Source organism: Alligator sinensis, unplaced genomic scaffold, assembly GCF_000455745.1.
Source record: "Alligator sinensis unplaced genomic scaffold, ASM45574v1 scaffold181_1, whole genome shotgun sequence".
Lineage (NCBI taxonomy): Eukaryota > Metazoa > Chordata > Crocodylia > Alligatoridae > Alligator > Alligator sinensis.
The window spans coordinates 1858212-1876975 of record NW_005842022.1 but is presented as its reverse complement, the minus strand read 5'-3'; the positions used below and the strand labels follow the sequence as shown (position 1 = coordinate 1876975).

The 18764-nt window shown below is 42.9% G+C and overlaps 1 protein-coding gene across 6 annotated transcripts in view; it reads right to left on the bottom strand.

Annotated features, from left to right (window-relative positions):
• Positions 1-1322: 1322 nt before the first annotated feature.
• LOC112550049 overlaps positions 1323-18764 on the bottom strand; it is a 330470-nt gene continuing 313028 nt past the window's right edge. For all 6 annotated transcript variants that reach the window (XM_025202363.1, XM_025202364.1, XM_025202360.1 and 3 more), the window contains 2 exons: positions 6134-6307; positions 1323-1583 (listed from right to left, as the gene is read on the bottom strand). In XM_025202363.1, the coding sequence (XP_025058148.1) occupies positions 1440-1583; positions 6134-6307 (318 nt within the window). In that variant the 3' untranslated portion in view covers positions 1323-1439. The remainder of the gene's footprint in view (positions 1584-6133; positions 6308-18764) is intronic.

The window sequence follows — 18764 nt, the reverse complement described above, 5'->3', positions numbered from 1 at the left end:
TAAATATACCCCATTTGAGACCACAGCACCTTCTTACTGACAATTTTCTAGACTTAATCGATACCTCTTGCACTTAAATAGGCAATATTTCTCAAGGTTTGTGGTGCCTTAGCTGTACTATTAACAGTTTCTGACCTAACATCAAAACACAGCATTAAAACTTGCTGAAAAAAAGCTGAATTTATATAGATTACATGGGATTAAGCCTTCCATCTGCCTTTGCTAACACTAGTTTCATTTACATGTTCATTAATGAACCATAATTATAGCGCATAAAGTTTAATATATGTAATGACAGGTACTAAATGCACTGTAAATCAGCACTACTGTGCAGTAGCACTTTTTTAGTGACAGTAATATGCATCCAAGATCTTCTGCAGTATGTGGTCACAGGAGGTAGTCCCCCAAGAAGTCAAGGATGCTTTCTTCATCCATCTGTGCAAAAGGAAGGGAAATTGCAACTCTGTGACAACCACAGGGGCATCTTCCTCCTCTCAACTGCTGGAAAGATACTCGCAAGAGTCCTCCTCAACCGGCTGACTGATCATCTAAACGACCTACTGCATGAGAGCTAATGTGGCTTCAGAAAAGGACGTGGAACCACTGACATGGTGTTTCCAGCCCAGGAGCTTCAAGAAATGTGACAGGAACAGAACACCAGCCTTTCCCTCACAACGCACATTAAACTAAATCTACTGTGCATTAGCGCATTAGCACAGGTTTTGCCCGCTGCGCTGACGCTTAGTAGAATTAGTCTTCTGTACATTAAGCAACTCGTGTAGACATGCCCAGAAATGTCTAGAATGTCTCTGTCAATTTCTCTTGACCTCTTGACTTTCTCTTAACATGTTTTATTTTGTGATCTAAATATTTTCTTTTGAGAGAGATTCCCAAACAGGGATGGATAAAGGAAGGGATTTGAACTGAATGGCATAACTACCTTTCATTATCCAGAATATCCATTTCTACGTAATGGAACCACACTAGCTGACAAAACAAGAAATTCAGTCTCCAAAGGATGAGGATAGGAGGGTTGAAGATTAGTCTGAAGGTTCCAAACTTGAAATGTGACATTTATTTCCAAAGACAAAGCTGAATATGATTTCCTTTTCATTAGGGATTTAAAACACTTTCTCCTGTGTTGCACCTGGAAAGAAGAGGTGGTAGGTTTTTTTTAACTGATGCTTTTTAGAATAAAAGATAAGGAAAAGGAAAGAAAATATGGTATCTTAAAATTGGTTTCAAGGTTGCCTTTATCAGTTTCTTATCCTATATACTGATATAATAAAGAAGAAGCTCAAAATTCCTTTGAAGGTTGCAATGGTAATATTGGAAGGGATTTTTAATTTTTTTTTATTTTTTAATACAAAGAAGCCAAGATGTCTAAAAACAAGGTTACAATTTCTTCCACTGTAATCAAAGGAAGATTTGTGTCATTGCTATTTGGTCCACAAGTTTGGACAGAAAAAAAATTCAGAAGTAGTAGATGCTGAAACAATTGCTATCTTTTTGTTCAGGGAAGACTGTTGATCAAGTTGTGGCTCCACTTCCTGGTATTCATCCTGAATTGCAAACTCTTCCTCCTGCGATAAAATATCAAGAGATAAGGTGGCAGAATGCCCCCTATTAACAAGTTTAAAATTCTGAGATCCAAACAAAAAACTCCCCACCCCCCTTTCTCCCCATGTGGAGTGGGGTTTCTATCAAAAGGAAAAATATAGACTATTTTTATGCCATCAAAGAGGTGTACCATCTTACACCATCCAGTCAAAGATATATCCGTCACGCCAATAACCAAAGTTGTGGTCAGTAACCAAAGTTGTATCCTTCGCCCAACATAGCTGGGTAGGATGTGCAAGTAGGAACCACATTTCAGGGTGTGTTCTTTCTTGTGAGAATAGAAACTAGGACACATGTTGGTTTGTCCACTGACTGCAGAGCCTCCTGAATTACTGGTGAAACTAAAAGTCCTGGTACATGCATTATTGAGAAGGCAAAATAACTGGCAGAGCTTGAAGAATTTGTGGGGAGGAAAAAGAAAACATCAGTGGATATTTGCAATGACTCATCTAACTACGTCCTTTCCTCTGGGGTGGAGTTACAAGGAAGAAAAGTACCACCAGGGACTTTCTTTTAACTCACCTCTGGGAGACAAAACAATCCCCTCCCTTGCCTTTCTGATCCATATAGCCAATTTAATTTACCACCATAAAGGTCTGTGCAGCACAGATGCATGGTATAGAACATACAGTAAGATCTGGAACATGCCTTGGATCCTTAGCACCAGAATATGGCTCTCAAAGGATTTCACTTATATAATATTTTAATTCTTTTTGCGTAGCATTGGCTGATTCAGAAGATGTCTCCTGTGTGTGATTTGGCCCAGCCAGTAAGAACCTTTTTTGTTCCATATAACATTTCTTGGTACAGAGATGGATCCAAATGTTTCTTCAGAGATTTGGATTTGTTTCAGCGACTAGCACAAGCAGAACATTTGAGGGCTTTCAAGGCATAGGACCTGTATACACTACACTCTTGGATCATTACCTGGGGAAAGAGGTGGATCCCTTCTGCACTGATAAGCTTCTTAGTCTTTAAGATATCAGAAGTCAACATTGGCCTTAGGATGTAACAAATCTGGGAAGCTTTGCAACCAGAACATGTCAGTTTATAGACTGTTCTAATGCACTTTGAAACCCTCAGGGCAAAAGTGCTGCAAACTCAGCATTTAACTAGAGTGACCCTACCTGAGGAATGCCAGACCTCACTATGAACCAGACCTCCAGCAAGAGTGCTGGAGTGTTGAGGTATCTTTTAACCAGGACTCTTGCAAGTATGAACCTTTTTTCCATCAGTCATAGATCCAGGGACTGGATCCTTAAATTAGTTCATTTGAAAAAAAAAAAAATCTTTTAAAATGAAGCAAAAAAACCAAAAAGACTTCCACACTATGACTAAAATAAAAATTAAATGACAGCACTGTTTCCTGAAGAAGCAGCCAGTATTCTTTCATGGTTACTTCTCCTGCCCCCAGTCCCACCACTGCCCCCAGACCCTCCAAAAACAAATACTAGGTATGCATGACAGGGAAAACTATAATGACTGAATTGAGTATGCTCAAAGAGAACTCAGATATTGGCAAAATCAGAGGCAAACTTTCAGAGACATACAGACAATGAAATGACATTAATGCTTAAACACTATAGTAGGTGGGGAATGTATTTAAGGCTAGGTACAGACATTCAAAAAGCCCGAGGCAGAATCAATCTAAATTATGTGGTTTTCTCTAAGTGGTGTAATTTAGATCGGTAGCAACAAGAACACACATTCGCTCTTTGGTGGAAGGCAAATCTTAGATTAGGTTCCACCATTTTTAAACCAGTCTATATGTTCTGAACTTCTGTTCTGTTATAGTTATAGACTGGTTTTGTGTACTGAACTTCTGTTCTATTATGGTTATAGACCAGTTATTGATCACTTATACCAGTAAAAGTGTAATGTCTGTACCTGGCCTAAGAGATGGCACTTTATATTGTGTTATACTTGCTGTTCATCTAACCTATTTGTAGTCTGTTGCAGACATGTGATGGAAACTTTTAGTGACTAGGCACTATAACTAGGGACCTACCCAATTTGTGGGGGCTGCTCCCCAATTTCATGGTCTGAGAATGGTACTGGTTGCCATTTTTGTAGTGGAATGCAGCAGGACCCTCCCACACTTTTCATTGGCTGAGGGGACCCAGAAGTCCTGCCCCTCTCTGTAGATTGACAAACAGCCATCTGTCAGTCTCCTGGGAGGGGGAGAACTTCTGGGGCCTATTGGCCAGAGGTGTGGGGGGGGGGGAGCACCATGCAAGTCTCCCCCGCTTTCCCTCCTCTCCTTCTCTTCCATGCTTCAAGACACCAAGGCCTCCTATCTCTGTTTTCAGCTCCCTTTCCCCCTGACCTTACTGGCCATTTTCCAACTTGTGGTCCCTGCACTTTTTCACAAGGAATCTACGAAATTTGCAATTTCTGCAAAAAACACAAAATCACCAATTTTGTAGGTCCCTAACTATAACACGTACTTAGAATGAGTGTAGTTAGCCAAAACACCATGAAAAAATTATTAATTAAGTAACTTTATACACTGAAGTCAGAATTAAATGGGAACTTCAAGACTTCAGTCTCTTCCCTATATGTATCACATGTTGGATTTTTCTAATCTGAGCACCAGTTTGCACAACTCTGATTGCATTGAGTCATTACCAACCCACCATTTGGCTGGACTGACTTTCAAAATTTAAGATTTGATTAACCACCCCCTCCCCTGCCTATAAGGGGGTTTTATTCTTTTGAATCAGATAAAATAATAATATGGTTCTAGTTGAGTTACTACGAAGCAGGTGTGTCTACGTGTGGTGGACTACACAGTAACCAGAGTTACTGCAGAGTCTGCATGGTTATTTTTAGTTGCTACTGCATAATAGTGTCAGTGTCATGGTTCGTGCCCGGTAATGCTACTTCATTATAGCAACGAACTACAGTGCAATATCTCACTGCTACAGCAACATACCATCTCATGTAGATGCACCCATTTTGGTCTAACTGAAGCAAAGTACAATGATAGAATTGACCTAAAAAAGGCTTCCATGCCTTGGATGACATTTTGCTTTACAGGTAACAACTGTGTTCTCTGTGCTCAACTGAGCTTGATAATGGTACATAGTACTCTGCTTGTCATACTATAATACAATACAGAACCAGATTTTAGGTTTGATTCCTGATCATTTTATAGTCAAAGGTAGACAGGAATATTTTAAAAGACTTGAATATGCATGGACTATATATTAAATCATTACAATGGCTTCTATAAAAAAGACATAATTCTATACATATCATCATATGCATTTTCCCAATGATTTCTAACTGTATTCTCTCCTCCAACATTTACAAGTTCTAACAAACTGAAAATAATGGCATATAGACTTTACAGAGATGTCTTATGTTAAGTAATATCTCAGTAAGAGTGGTCATACTTGTACAATAATACCCCTCACTTATTACAATTATCATGTTAATGTATCAGACACTTCACAAGCAAACTTTCTGGTTAAAAGTTTGCTGAGAAATAAGATATTATGTCTAAATCAAATTATGCAGATCCTGCAACCAGATTACACAGCACATATTTTTCCTCTGTAATAAAATCCAAACCTTTCGATAAAACAGAATTTTATGTTACTGGAATGCAGTAGAGGATGACAAAGCTCTCTGACCTATAACTGACAGGGTGTTAGGATATTATGTCCACATTTTGTCCTTTAAAATTTCAAAAGACAGCTAAATCCAAACTCTAAGGACACCAAGGTCAAGAGCAGAGCTGGAACAAAGGGCAGACTTGCTTACACTAGCAAGATCTTTCCTTGTTGGCCCTCTCAGTCTTGAGACCTCCTGAAGCTGAAACTAAAAAGAGCCAGTAGGCTTTGTTATGTGCACTTAGCTTTTCAGTAATGGGGAAATACCATCTGAATAGCTGTCAACCATGCCCCTTTCACAGCTGTCAAAATAGAACATGAAGTAACAGTTACACTCCTATCTTCTCCCCTTTTAACCACCTGCCCATGTGAACTACAAAGGACAGCAGGCCTAGCTTAGTGACAGAAACTGCATGTTCACTATTGACAATGAATACATAAACATTAGTGAGGTGTATTTTGATGGCAAGAGACATACAGCTTTACTGAGTCACCCATGTAATCTAAACTCTATGCTGTTCTGAGTAAGAAATTATTTATTTCTCTAATAGTAGCCCTCAGGAAAAAATAAAAAACAGAATGTGGGTAACAAAGTTCTTTTCTCTCCCACTTACATGGGCCCAACCTAAAATCAATGTTCATAGCAAATGTTTCATATTAAAAGCTAAAAAAATGTCTACTGCACAACAAGAAATGAACATCTGTTTAGGTCTTAGAAACACTCCGCTATTTCTAAAGTTACAGTTAATCCATCTGAGAACAAACAAACAGCTTTAACTACCCTGGGACAGAGACATTTCTGGCATACTCCACTGAGTTGTCATATTATGATACTTCTGCCTTCTAGGGAATAAAGCAGAACATTCATGTAGCTACATAAAAGGTTAATTACTTACAGCAGGATGTCCAGCACAGTACGTGTAGCTGGCATGGGACTGATAGTGCAAGCTTGCTCTTGGAAAGGTGTATGTGTTCCAAGCAGGTTGGCTGTTGTTCCACTGTGAGCTAAACCCAGGACTCATGGTCACTCTTGATTTACTGTTTTGGTACGTTCTCACTGTGGAGCTGGACTATCAAGAAAGAAAGAAAAGCAATGTAAAAAGAGCTTTTAGAACAGAATTCAGCTATATTTAATGAATGCATATGCATATTGCAACACTGCTATACATGAACAAGGAGAAATATTTCAAGAAAAGAGGTAAAAGAAGCATAAAACTGTTCCCTTTTTGGAGGGGAGGGGTAGGGGGGCAAAGCATGTTGTTGCACTGTCCTGAAGTACTCATAAAGCAACAAATGCCTTTGAGGACTTATCCTGTGTTGCAAGTCCAGAGAATAATTCAAATGTGGAAGATTCAGTAGCATAACTATGGCAGGGAGAATGGCGCACCCATCCTGGGTACCGACTATGAGGGAATGGTGGGATCCCAACTGCTGAGAGTCTTTGCCAAGGTAGTGGCAGCCCTGAGCTGGCTAGGGTAGCATCACATGAAGCATTTATCTGAGGGGAGGGGGAAGTTGGAGCAAATGGGATGGTGATCCCCCAAACACCACTCCAGGGAGCCCTACATCAAATATGTATGTATGAGGGGGGTAGGAGGAAGTGAATGGAGCATCAGCTATGGCACTGCTGATGTAGCTACTGATGTTTCCCAGGAAGGAAAGCCTTCACTTCCCCTCACTCATTTCTATCCATCTTTCTCCCAACTCTCCCATCTGGTGGTAGGCATACCCTGTGCTGTCCTTTCCCCTCCCATCTGCAGGGCATTCAATGAGCTTGTTACACTTCTGGAAAGATTTTTAAAGAGCCGTTTAAAATGTATGCATGTGATTACATTGTGAAATGATTCTTGAAACTTATATCTTCTTTCACTCGTATACACTCACTTGTTTCAAAGATGTACTATATATAGGCAATCATCAATATGAAGCATTTCCAACATCAAAAATACAGTTAGGCAAAGGGCATTAATAGTTGTAATTTTATTGATTAAAGTAGTGTCTTGGGAACAATGAGGACCCATTGTGCTAAACTTTGTGGAGACCGAGAGGCAATCTATGTCCCAGAAAGTTTACAACATAAACAGACAAGACAGATGAAGGAAAAAAAGGAAATGGGTATAACACACAAGCAGAATGAGTAGAGTGTTAGTTTGCAAATGTCATGTTTGTCCCACTGTTTTTGTTTTATTTACATCTAGATTGTAGTTGCCTTCATAACGGACTGACTAAATAGAAAGAGAAGCATGACTGATGAGGATAGCAGAGATATAAAAATACTAATTTTAATCTTCTTTTCAATTTTAATACCATATTTAGATGGCTAAATTATGTTGCTTATTGCCAGCAACCATGCATATTGAATTTATTTATGTTAGGCACACAAAAATGCCTTAGCCATTAAACATCATATAAACTTTAAGTTCAAAAGAAGGCCACATGACTTCCTGTGTGTGTTTATTTCCTGTACTGCCAATTAGGAAGCCTGAAAAGTGCAGCTTCCGTCCAAGAGTTCTCGGTATCTGGACAAATTTTCTTCCCACCCCCATCCCAATGTGAAAGATTCCTGCGGAGAGATTTCTAAAGATTTAACTTACAACTAGCTGAACACAAAGAGTATGAATGAACACTAAAACCCACACTAAACTCTCATTAGTCACTGTGTGAGACAAGTGGTTACTTTGTTCTTACAAAAGGCTTTGGAAAAAAAGGAGACTGCCCATGTAGTTAAAGTAGCTTCTTTCAAATAAATCTTTTTATATGAATTGAAATAATGACAAATCAAAGGAAAGAGGCTATGGCTGTGCCTAGAAAGACAAGTTCTTTTTTTTCCCCCCCTTTCCCTAAGGAACAGAAATTGTTTTTTTCTTTTCTTTGACATATTATGTATCTTTCATATCATTCCTCAAAGACAATCCTCTCTGAGCCCTGACAGATTTGCAGTCGGGAAGACAAGGGTTGGGTTTTGCTTTGACCAGATGAAGTAGACTGTTAGCTATAATGTGCCTTCTTTGTTATTCCCTCTCTACCACTTGTAAATATTAGGTATTCAAGCAAGGCAGCTGATTGCATCCTTTTATTAAATGAGCAGAAAGGTTGTTCATTGCTGTATAGAATGTTCTAATTAAAGTTGTACCATTGTGTAGTAACATGTTTGCTACCGATAGGCTGGACTTCATAGTTCAAATCAATGGAAAGTACTTGTGGTTGATAGAGACATGAAGACATTGATGTTTGAAGATAATTATTGATTTATTATTTGTACCAATGCCTGAGTAAGGATCAAGTGTGTGTTTTGAGCACTATAAAAACACATACTTGCCAACTCCAAGTGTTTAAAAATTAGAGAATGACCTCTCTCAAAAACTGAGATTTTTAAAAGAATCGAAGAGATTTTTTTTTTACCTCCTACTCTGAACCATGAGGTTTGACTGAATCATGTTTCCCAGCTTTTTCTCAGCTTCATTTTTTTTAAATGAAGGCTGAGATTCTTTCCTCAGAATTGCATGAAATAATGTGCTGTATAATTCTGCATGCTGCCAACATGGCAAATTGTTAGAAAGTTCCTATCCTAAAGAGCTTACAAAAGTTAAAATAATTCTGGAGAAGGAGTTGCAGAATTCAGTTGAGATTTCCAGTTCTCATGCTTTGTATATGTCCCCAGTCAAGACTCCCAAATCCATTTCTCAATGGTAATAGTAAAGAATCCCAATTTCTTTTCCTTATACTATCATTCAGAGCAATATTCCTAGAATTTCCCTGCTTTAGATCTTCTATGTAGAATCTCCTCATATCCCTTCTTGCATAGCATCTTGCTACGGTTTTTAGAGCAATACTAAAATCAAACAACACTGGTCTCACTGGAGCCCAAAAGAATTACTGAAGCTCTAGAGATGGAGGACACCCATCGTCTTTTCACTTTTTCTCCCATTCAGCCAAAGTAGTTCATACCTTGAGATACACAATGTGATTGCTTTTGGGAACCAAGACATTCAGGTGTTACAGGAATGAAAATAGTAAAATGCCTGTATAAATAACCTTATGTATAAAAATTCTAAGAAAAATGTCACCATTAATGATGGAGAGCAATCTACAAAAACTGCTGTTATGGGCAGGAGAGTTCCCTCTTCTTCAGTCAGTTTTGCAGTGGAGTTAGTTTTTCGCCTGGTAAAAGCCTCTCTCACTTTGCTGAATATTCTCAAGGGGGGAAAAAAGAGACATAGGCAAAGAGATTTGCAGTTATCTAAATATAAGCCAAAAACCACATGCACCACGACCACTGACATTAGGATAAGTGTCTTATGAGACTATTCCAGAGACCTGGTCACATGTGCTTAAGGTACAGGACTGGGAGCCAAAAGACTTGGAACTACAGCTGACTGAAATGTCTTGCCCAAAGAACTTCTTTTCAAAAAATATTTTTCTCTCCAACTCCCTCCGAAGAAACATCTCTGTGGGAAATGTTTATTGGATAACATTTTCAGGATGTTGGGGGAATTGGAAAACCTTACTGTTTTCAGCAACCAGAAACTTGGAAAACATGATTTTGGGGAACAAAAAAATTCCTAAAAACTCTTTGCAGAATATTTTTGACATAAACATTTTTGTCAAATGTCCCTGGGTGCCAAAAAGCATTCCCTGCACATCTCTTCCTGAAATATATATTATATACTCAGGTGTGCTATGAATTATCTGTGGAAGTTTGAACAAGGCATCAAGGGTCAGTCTTCGAAAAACTATTCAAGTGCCTATTTCCCTTTAAAATCAATGAAAGTTTAGCACCTAAATACCTTTAAAATCTGGTTCCTTGTCTCTCTCTGCCTTCCTTTCCTCATCTGTTAAGTATGACTAATAATATTTCACGGTAGTTTTGGAGGGCTAAATTTACTCATATTTGTAAAGTGCCTTAAGATCTTTGGATGGAAGGAACTACCGAAGTGCAAAATACTATTTCTATTCCCTGTGGCTAATTGCTGGCAAGCCTTAGTTCTTTTAATAACTGATACTCAAAGGCTAACTGAAATAAAAAAATAGTACTTAGTATTTATATAGCACTTTTAATCTTCAAAGCATTGTACAAACATTAAATAGTGACAAAACATTTGACCAGTCCAATGTCCCCAGCCTTTTAAGCAGTTTACAGTAGATCTAAGAAAGAGCAGTTACTCATCATTTCCTACCTATTTGCATATGAATAAAGCACACAGTTTAACTAGGACATTAAACAGCATACTGTAATTCTGATGTAGATTTAAATGTATTCATATTATACTCCTTGAACTGTCCACTGTCATTTATGGCATACAACCCTGTAGTCCAAACTGCACAATAAACTTAAAAAAGGAAATATGCAAAAAGTAAACCTGATTTGCCAAAACATTTTAAGTCTTACTCTTTATGGATTCAGGATAGATTGCATTTATCTTACAACTTTTTGTTACCTGATTTCAAGGTATTTTAATATTATGCTAGAATCACTTGTTAGAGACAAGCCCAAATTCTGCTCTAGATTATACCAATTCATTGATTCAGAAAGATTTTAGTGGGATTAAATGGGTGTAAACATCAGACCTTATCCCTGAACATTTATGCCTTTAAAATTAATTTCTCAGAGTTATGTGTGGGCTGGGAAAATTACATCAGTTTGGGTCAGTCCAATATTCTGGATTTCTATTACTAAGGCCAGGTAAAGACATACTTTTACCAATCTAAGTGATCAGAAACTGATCTATACCCATAAGAGAACCGAAGTTTGGTGCACATAGACTGATCTAAAAATGGTGGAACCCGGTCTAAGATAGGCCTGGATTGATGTGCATTCCAACTTAATAGATCTACGTTAGACCAGTTAATTGAACTTCAATCCCATTTCCCCTATCAATTCAAGTTAGGTCACTGTCCTCCAGCAGCCCGGCTTCCTTGCAAGCTCCCCACCACCCCTCCCTTACAGGGGCATGCACAGGTACTAGTACTTGGCCCACACTTGGCTACTCTGTCTGAGCACCCAGCAGGCTGCACCCCCAAGCTCTCCCAGAGCCAAGCCTGCACAGCCCCTCTGCCCTGCCCTGCCCTGCACAGCCCCTCTGCCCTGCCTCTGGCCACATATCAGCTGCAGGCAGGCAGCAGGGGAAATGGAAGCATCTGTGTCCCCTGCATTAGCCCCAGAACCTAGACTCATGAGTCCCTGGGCTGTGCCCCCACAGCCCATCACAAAGCACCCCATGGTATGTACACAGACCTGACACTTAAGTCCAGAAGAACCCCTATGCTCAGGTACAGCCCCATGGACACCAACTCTGGCACCCAGACCCCACAACCCCATTCTCGGGCAAAGTCACATAGATCCAAACCTTAGCTCCCACGTGCCAGAGCAAGCACCCTGCCACCTGGACCCCACCATGGAACCCCCCATCCCCAAGCAGAAGCCAGTGCAGGCAGCTCATCTCTGGTGGGTCAGGGTAGCAGAACTGAACACTGGGACTCAGTTTGCATGGAGGCAAATCTATGACCTCCACAGTTCAGCCACTGTGACCACCATGGCTCAACCACTGCCAGCCATGGGCACCTGGGGATCTACAAGGCTTTTTTGGCCTGCAGCTACAAGGTTCTGGAGAATTAGGGTGGGGGAATGTGGGGGGAGGGGCACTGAGCACATAGCCACGGCAAGCAGGTGGATGCCCCTGGAAACTAACTTCAGGAGCAGATGGGACGTGGCCACCTGCCTCTGTGGTTAAGGTAGAGTACAGTGGAAATTTTGAGGTCGGGGCATAGGGTATTGCCAGAATCACAAGGTGTTTGCTGGAAGCCCCTGGAAGTTCAAGGCTGTGGGGGTAGGCACCCAGATGCAGTGAAAAGAAGAGCCATGCACCAGGACCTGCACCTTCATACATCCTTTGTTCCTTCCATCCACCCCCTCACAGCCAGGCCCTCGCCCACTCGCAGATCATGGATGAACCCATCCCATCCTCCTTGACTACCCAACCCCAGTCTCAGAACTGGGACTATGGAGGAGGTGGTGCAGGAAGGCCCCAGGATGACAGGACAGTCAGGTGCCCAGGAGCAGGGGCCACAGGGCAAGATGTCAGCTGCTGGAGCTGCCCCAGAAGGAATCCATTCAGTTGGTGATGGTCCCGACACCATCACACAATGTGGGAGCTGAGGTGCACTGCAGCTGGACCTGAGCTCCCTTGATGTCTTTCTGGGTGTGGCTGAGAGCAGGCAGCATGGTACCCAGGAGCAAGGGGAAAGCTCCAGTGCCATGGAAATTAGAACCCAGGACCTGGAGTCCAAGTCCATGCCTTCCACCTCATGGACAGCCCCACTCATCCTGGTTCTTGATCCCATGGACTGCTCCCGAGCATGCAACCACTCCCCTCCCCCTCCCCCAGGACACTGCTGCTATGATTGTTTTGGACCCACTCCTCCAACACTTCCTTGATGCCTCCCTCTCCAGTGCATAGACCACTCCACAGCCTCCTCTACTACCAGCGCAGCAGCCACTGTGGAAGTATGCCCTACAACCCACAGCCAGCCCTCCCTACACTTCTGCTGATGAGTCATGCCCTGACTGAGGATGCTGTGAAGCCTGGAAAGGTATGATTCATTCCCACACCACAGGGACTCAAGCCCTGGGGGAAACACAAAGTCCCTAGTGATGAAAGAAAGAGGGTGCTGGGGAACCTACAGTCTCTGTAGGCCATGGCTATGGTCACTACCCTCTCTCAAGCTGTTGTGGCCAAGAAGCCCAGCAAGGGTTGGGGTGGGGAGCAAGGATGGTGGGGCATGGAGGGAGGGCGAATTGCCCTGACTGCTAACAGTGTGGGGCCACAGGCCCCTAGGTGCTGCAAAGGTTTCTATCTTCCAGCACTAAGAAGACCAGTCACCCCTTCCATTCCCTCCCCTTCCCCACCAGGTGCTTCAGAGGTTTCTGTATGTCAGCACCAGGCAGATCAGTGACCCTCTGCCCACCTGCCTTCCCATCCTGGAATGCAACTGAAGCACCAGGCCCCTGCCCCTCTGCCTTGGGTGGTTAGCAGTCCATCTCCCATTTTATGGGAACATAAATCTGCCTCATTCACACCTCCCTGCCCTATCTCTCAGTTCCTTGCTCAGCTTCTGGGAGAAGCGGAGCCTCACTGCAGCTGGCCAGAGAAGTGGTGCTGAAACCAGCTTCCCTTCCCATACGCACTCATGGAAAGGCACAAAATGAGTTTATTGAGCTCTACAGGCAAAGAGTAAAAACCAGGTACAAATGTGGGCACTTGGCACCCTACCCCTGTTAGCATTGCCATGGGCCTGGGTGGCAGAGAGCACCCCAAGGTCAGGTACATGAGATAATACACAGCTATCCATAAGAACCACTAGAATTGCAATACAACATGAATAAGAAAAATTCTCCCTTGCAAAGCCACCCCACTCCCTCCCTCTACCCCAGTCCAGGAAAGGCACTCATGAAGATGGCAGGAATCTCATGTGGGAACTGTTATCTCAGCTGATCTGGTCCCAGTACCAGGGTGACTCCTGAGTTGTGCACATGAAGAGGGTTGCAAATGGCACTCCAGCACTTTCTCCCCTCCCCTCTGATCTGATTCTGCATTCCCTTCCAGAGTATTCATGTGGGGAACAGTGATGGAAACCCAATGGCAGTGCATGGCAGGAATCTTCTTAAGTGGCAGGGGTCAGGGTTCCTCTCCCTGGGTCAGGTCATGGGCTCAGCAGAGAGTCAATAGAGGTGGCAATCGCAAACTCATCCAGGGGTATCAGCAGGATAGTGGAGCCACAGGTAGTATGCAAGGTGGATTCTCACTTTGAATTGCAACCCAGTCTTCACCAGTGTGCCATTAAAGCAAATGGCCCACATTCAGCTCTGAAGCACTTCTTTCCAGGTAAATATTGGGGGCGAAGTACTGCTCCAGCACAGACACAGGGCTAAAACACCTCTCCTGTAAGGGAAGGAAGCATGGGCAAGGAGAGTGGTGTAAGGGCTTCGCTGTCCCAGCTGAGTATGACTAAGGCAGTATTGGGACTTAAGTACTGCTCCCACAGGGATACAGTACTGAAACACCTCCCCTGTAAGGGAAGGATACAGGAAAGGAGGGGGCAGGGGTTAAGAGCTCTGCTGGTATGTCCCAGAGTGGTCAGTCCCTATCTGTTCTGGGAATGGCCTGAGTCCCCATAGGACCCAGGTTCCCTGGACCCTCTGAGGGAGGAGAGCAGGCACCCACCACAGTGTCTGCAGAGGGACCCCGGCCCTCCCTCCCTGACAACCAGTCCCTGCCCTGCTGCAGAGCCTGCTGCTCACCTGCAGCACAGCTGGAGCCCCAGTCTTCCCTAACCTGGATGGAGAGCAGCAGTGCAGCTCCCAGCCCTAGGCAGGGAAAGGGTCCAGACAGGGGACTCACCATAGGTCACTCAGTGGCTCTACATGAGTGTCCAGGCGAGTGCTGGGACAGTCCAAGACCTCCTTTATACTTCATTTTTAATCAGCAAAAGTTGCAAATTCGCAGAAAGTCCTGAGTTCCTGTATCCCATCCCAGAGTAATCCCATAGTGTATGATTGCATAAACATGACCTGTGTGAGGGAGGACAATACGTAGTAGACGTGATGGCAGCCCAAGGCCAGGGGTGGCACAGCTTCAGAATGCATGGGGGAAGTCCGGAGGAGGCGCTGAAGCAGCAAGGAGGAGATTCTACATGGGTGAGGACCTTGGTCACTTTCTCCAAGCTCTGGGAATGCACAGCTGACTCTTAGTACCAGGAGCTGCAGGACTGGCATTAGGAGAAACTCCAGATGTAGAGGGAGAACATGCTCAGAGTGGGGGGATGCCCTATACCCAGGCTACTGAGATGCAGGAATGGAGATGACCATCCACTGTTTTAAGGAGGCAACCTAGGCATCTGTGGAGCTGGAAGAGTTGCAGTGCCAGGAGAGGGAATTTTTGGACAGGGTCCTGGACCACTTTGTGTCCATCTATGACACCCCAAACTGTTTTCTTCCTAGCTTGGAGTGGTGGTAGCAGCTGCCACCCAGCCTCTCCCCCCGCCCATGGCATACTGTGCCCCACTCCAGAGACTCCTCCCTGGGGTGATAGGAATGGGGGTCTCATAGGAAGGACCCCTGGATGGCAGCTGGGGAGAAAAGTCCCCAATGCACCCTGCCTGGGAACTGCTGGAGTGGGAGGGGGACCTGGGACAGGAAGAGTAACATGAGGCAGCCATGGTCCAGGGATGCTGAAAGGCACCAGGCAGGGTCCACTCCAGCAGGCAGCAGTAGACAAGGGGAGTGAGACTGGGCTGCCTGTGGCTGCCTGCCAGGGCCAAAGACCGTGCCTACCTCCCAGAGCTGACCAGCTCCCCCTGAGTCCTGGTAGTCTGTGTGTGCAGACTCCCCAAGCAATTCCAGGACAGTCCCGAAGGGGTGAAGGAGGGCTCAGAATGGGGTGGAGAGAATGCAGCTCACCAGCCCACTGGGCCAGCCTGTTGCTAGAACAGCATCTAGCACCAGAGTCCACCAACTCTAGTCCACCTGCCAGCTGGGAGCCCAGGGGTGAACTGTTCTGCTTCCCATGGACCCCCTGGGCCTGGGTCTCACTGTGAGGGAGTGGCACAGTCTTGGCAGAGATAGGCAACCCTCAGGTTCCATCCTGCTGGGTGACATGAACCCCAGGCATGGCTGAGGGCTATGGGGCTAGGGTTCCCTAAGGGGAAGACTGGACCCCCAGGGCAGAGACCAAGGGGCTGGGGGTCCTGTGTGGGAGAGGAGACAGGAGTCCACACTCACAGAAAGTCAGTCATATCACATTTAGGAGTGGGTTCTTCACAACAAGATGTGATACACCCATAGGCAACATGTTGGGGGGGGGGCCACAGGGTAGGGAGCATGTGCCCACCCTGACAGGGGCATCCCCACTGCCAATGGCATCTGCAGGAGCTCACCAGCTCCACCCCTGCCAAAGACATCTGTGGGAGCCTGCCAGCTCTGCCCCTGCCTCCTACAGCTTCTGTGGGTGCCTGCCCCACCCAGATTCAGGAGGCACGAGTTGCTCACAGATATACCACCAGGCAGTGTCGGCAACTTCTATCCTATTCTGTCCATAGCCTGTAGATGGAAACTTCATTTTCCATTTTCTGCTAATTCAGACCCTTCCATATGAAGAGAAATCTGAAATATGACTTTCAAAAGGATGTTTTTTCATTTACCTTACATATTTCTTTGTCTTTCTACCTTGTGACAATAGAAGAGGGCATGAAAGATGAGTTCTGGGGTTTTTTTGCTGGGTGTTTGTCTAATTTTAACCTGAGAAGTATCCAGTAATTAAAGCCTGTCTTGTACTAGTTTACTGAAAGATTACTTGGATATCTAAAGAACTTCTATGGCTTCTTAGCTCTTTAATTAAAATGGATCAGGTGTTGCATGGTTAAACTTTTCCTTCATTTAAAATGTTATTTAGCCATTGAAGTTGAATGGATAGCAAAAAAATTACAGTCTAACTAAAAATCTCTTCTTGTCCTAACATCTTGACTTGCACACTGATGTTTCTTTTGACTTCACTATCTCACTATCTTCCAAGCTAGATAGGGCCTGAATTTCTAAAGAAAATCTAAACAAAGAAAAGAACTAAAGGAAAAATGTTTTAACTTGCTTGATATTACACCAAGAGCAAAGGGCACAAACCCAATTTCTCACCCTTACCAGTTACCACTAAAGGAAGTGCTATCACATTAGAGATCTGCTGATTTATTGCAGGTTAATTTTAAGTTATCAGAACAACCTAAAAAGTACCTTAAGTAAGCAACTCTAATGGAATGTAAGGAATTCTAGAGGAAGTTACTCCTTTCTGAAAATAAAAAATACTAACTTTACTGGAAAACGAACTATTTAAGTATCTCCAGCACTTTTATATTTTGCATCCAGTTTCCAGTTATGAGTAATGTAGCTATATATTAATCTAACAAATATAATATCCAAATACCCACAGTAATATCCTGGATAACAGGAAGCCAGACCCAAACATATTGCAGCCCATTCAGAAAAGATCTCTGCACGTTACACTGAACTGATGCTCTGAAGCTATCACTCACATGTATGACACAATCACTCAGTTCTAACCACTCCTTTGAAACTGCAGTTCATTAATATGCACTGACTCTGGATGTCCATCCAGTAGGAACTAGGGAATGCAGACATCACAAATATAGCAGATAATATCTTAAAAGAAAAGATTTCAGTTATACCAATTGGTTAACACTGACCTCACTGAACATCATCGCTTGTCTTGACAGAATCCTAGCATATTATTTTCACAAGAAATTTTTCTCTAATATACTACAGTCGTTGCTCTTAAAGTCTTAGATAAGTTCCTTAGAGAACTAAATAAGACTAACTTAGGACTTGTAGAATTCCTTTTACAAAATACGAGGAAAATCTAGGAGGTACTACCAAATATTTCCAAAGCATTATATAGGTCAAAATGGAAACATTTTATAGCATGAGCACTGCACACATAAATATGCTCTTTTACACGCATGGCCACAGGTCAGGAAACCACTTATACATATATTTCCATGCTACTGAATGAATCATGGTCCCAAGTGTTTTACTGAACAGAGATGGATTGACTTAAGTATATACATAGGTATTATACTGGGGCCAATAGAGGGCTCTTATTCCACTATTTTGTCAAACACATTACCTCTAATGCAACCGGGAAAAAAAAAATCAAACCTTTCACTAATGTTTTAGACTTTTCTACCCCTTTTACAGTATCCCAAGACACGGTACATACTCTGCGTTAGAATCCTAATGTTCTTTTTGATGCTCTTGCTTGATGGGTGTCTAATTGTTGCATTTACTTTATGTCTTATTTTTAGCATTCCTAATAATTCCAATGATGCAGAGCCCCTGTGAACATGTGCATTTACTCCCACTACAAATAAAGAGATGATACAAAATGATTTTCCTTGATGTAGGTCTGCAGCATGCTCTATAGCCTGAATAGAGCATTCAGGGAGAAAAATCAAGAACTGGAACACAGACTCTGTTCAACCAGTTCCCTATGAAAACAACCCATTGCCATGCATGTGACTTAAGAAAAGCCCCTCAAAATGTCCATGACACTTCATTACTTCCATAGACCTATAGAATGAAAAAAGTCAAGTTTACTTTTCCAAAAAGAAGAAACAACATTTTAATTATAATCACATATATGTTGCAAATCAAGCACTGTCCAAGAATCATTTGGCAGACTTTAAACATTTATTTTACTGAACACCATGTAATTACAGGATGCATCCTGCCAATGGGAAGAAATTTCATAGTCTAACAAGCATACCTGACACAGTGGACAGTCCCCATACTGCAATGAACGCCGTATGAGCAGACCTCTCTACTTTTACAAAGTTCACTGCAGGATTGGGGCTCTAGTCAAAGGTACAACTGGTTCCTCACAACATTATGCCTACTGTGTAACAAAAATATTACAGGTGCATGATTTATTTATACCATCATTAATTGCAATATCCTGCAAACCG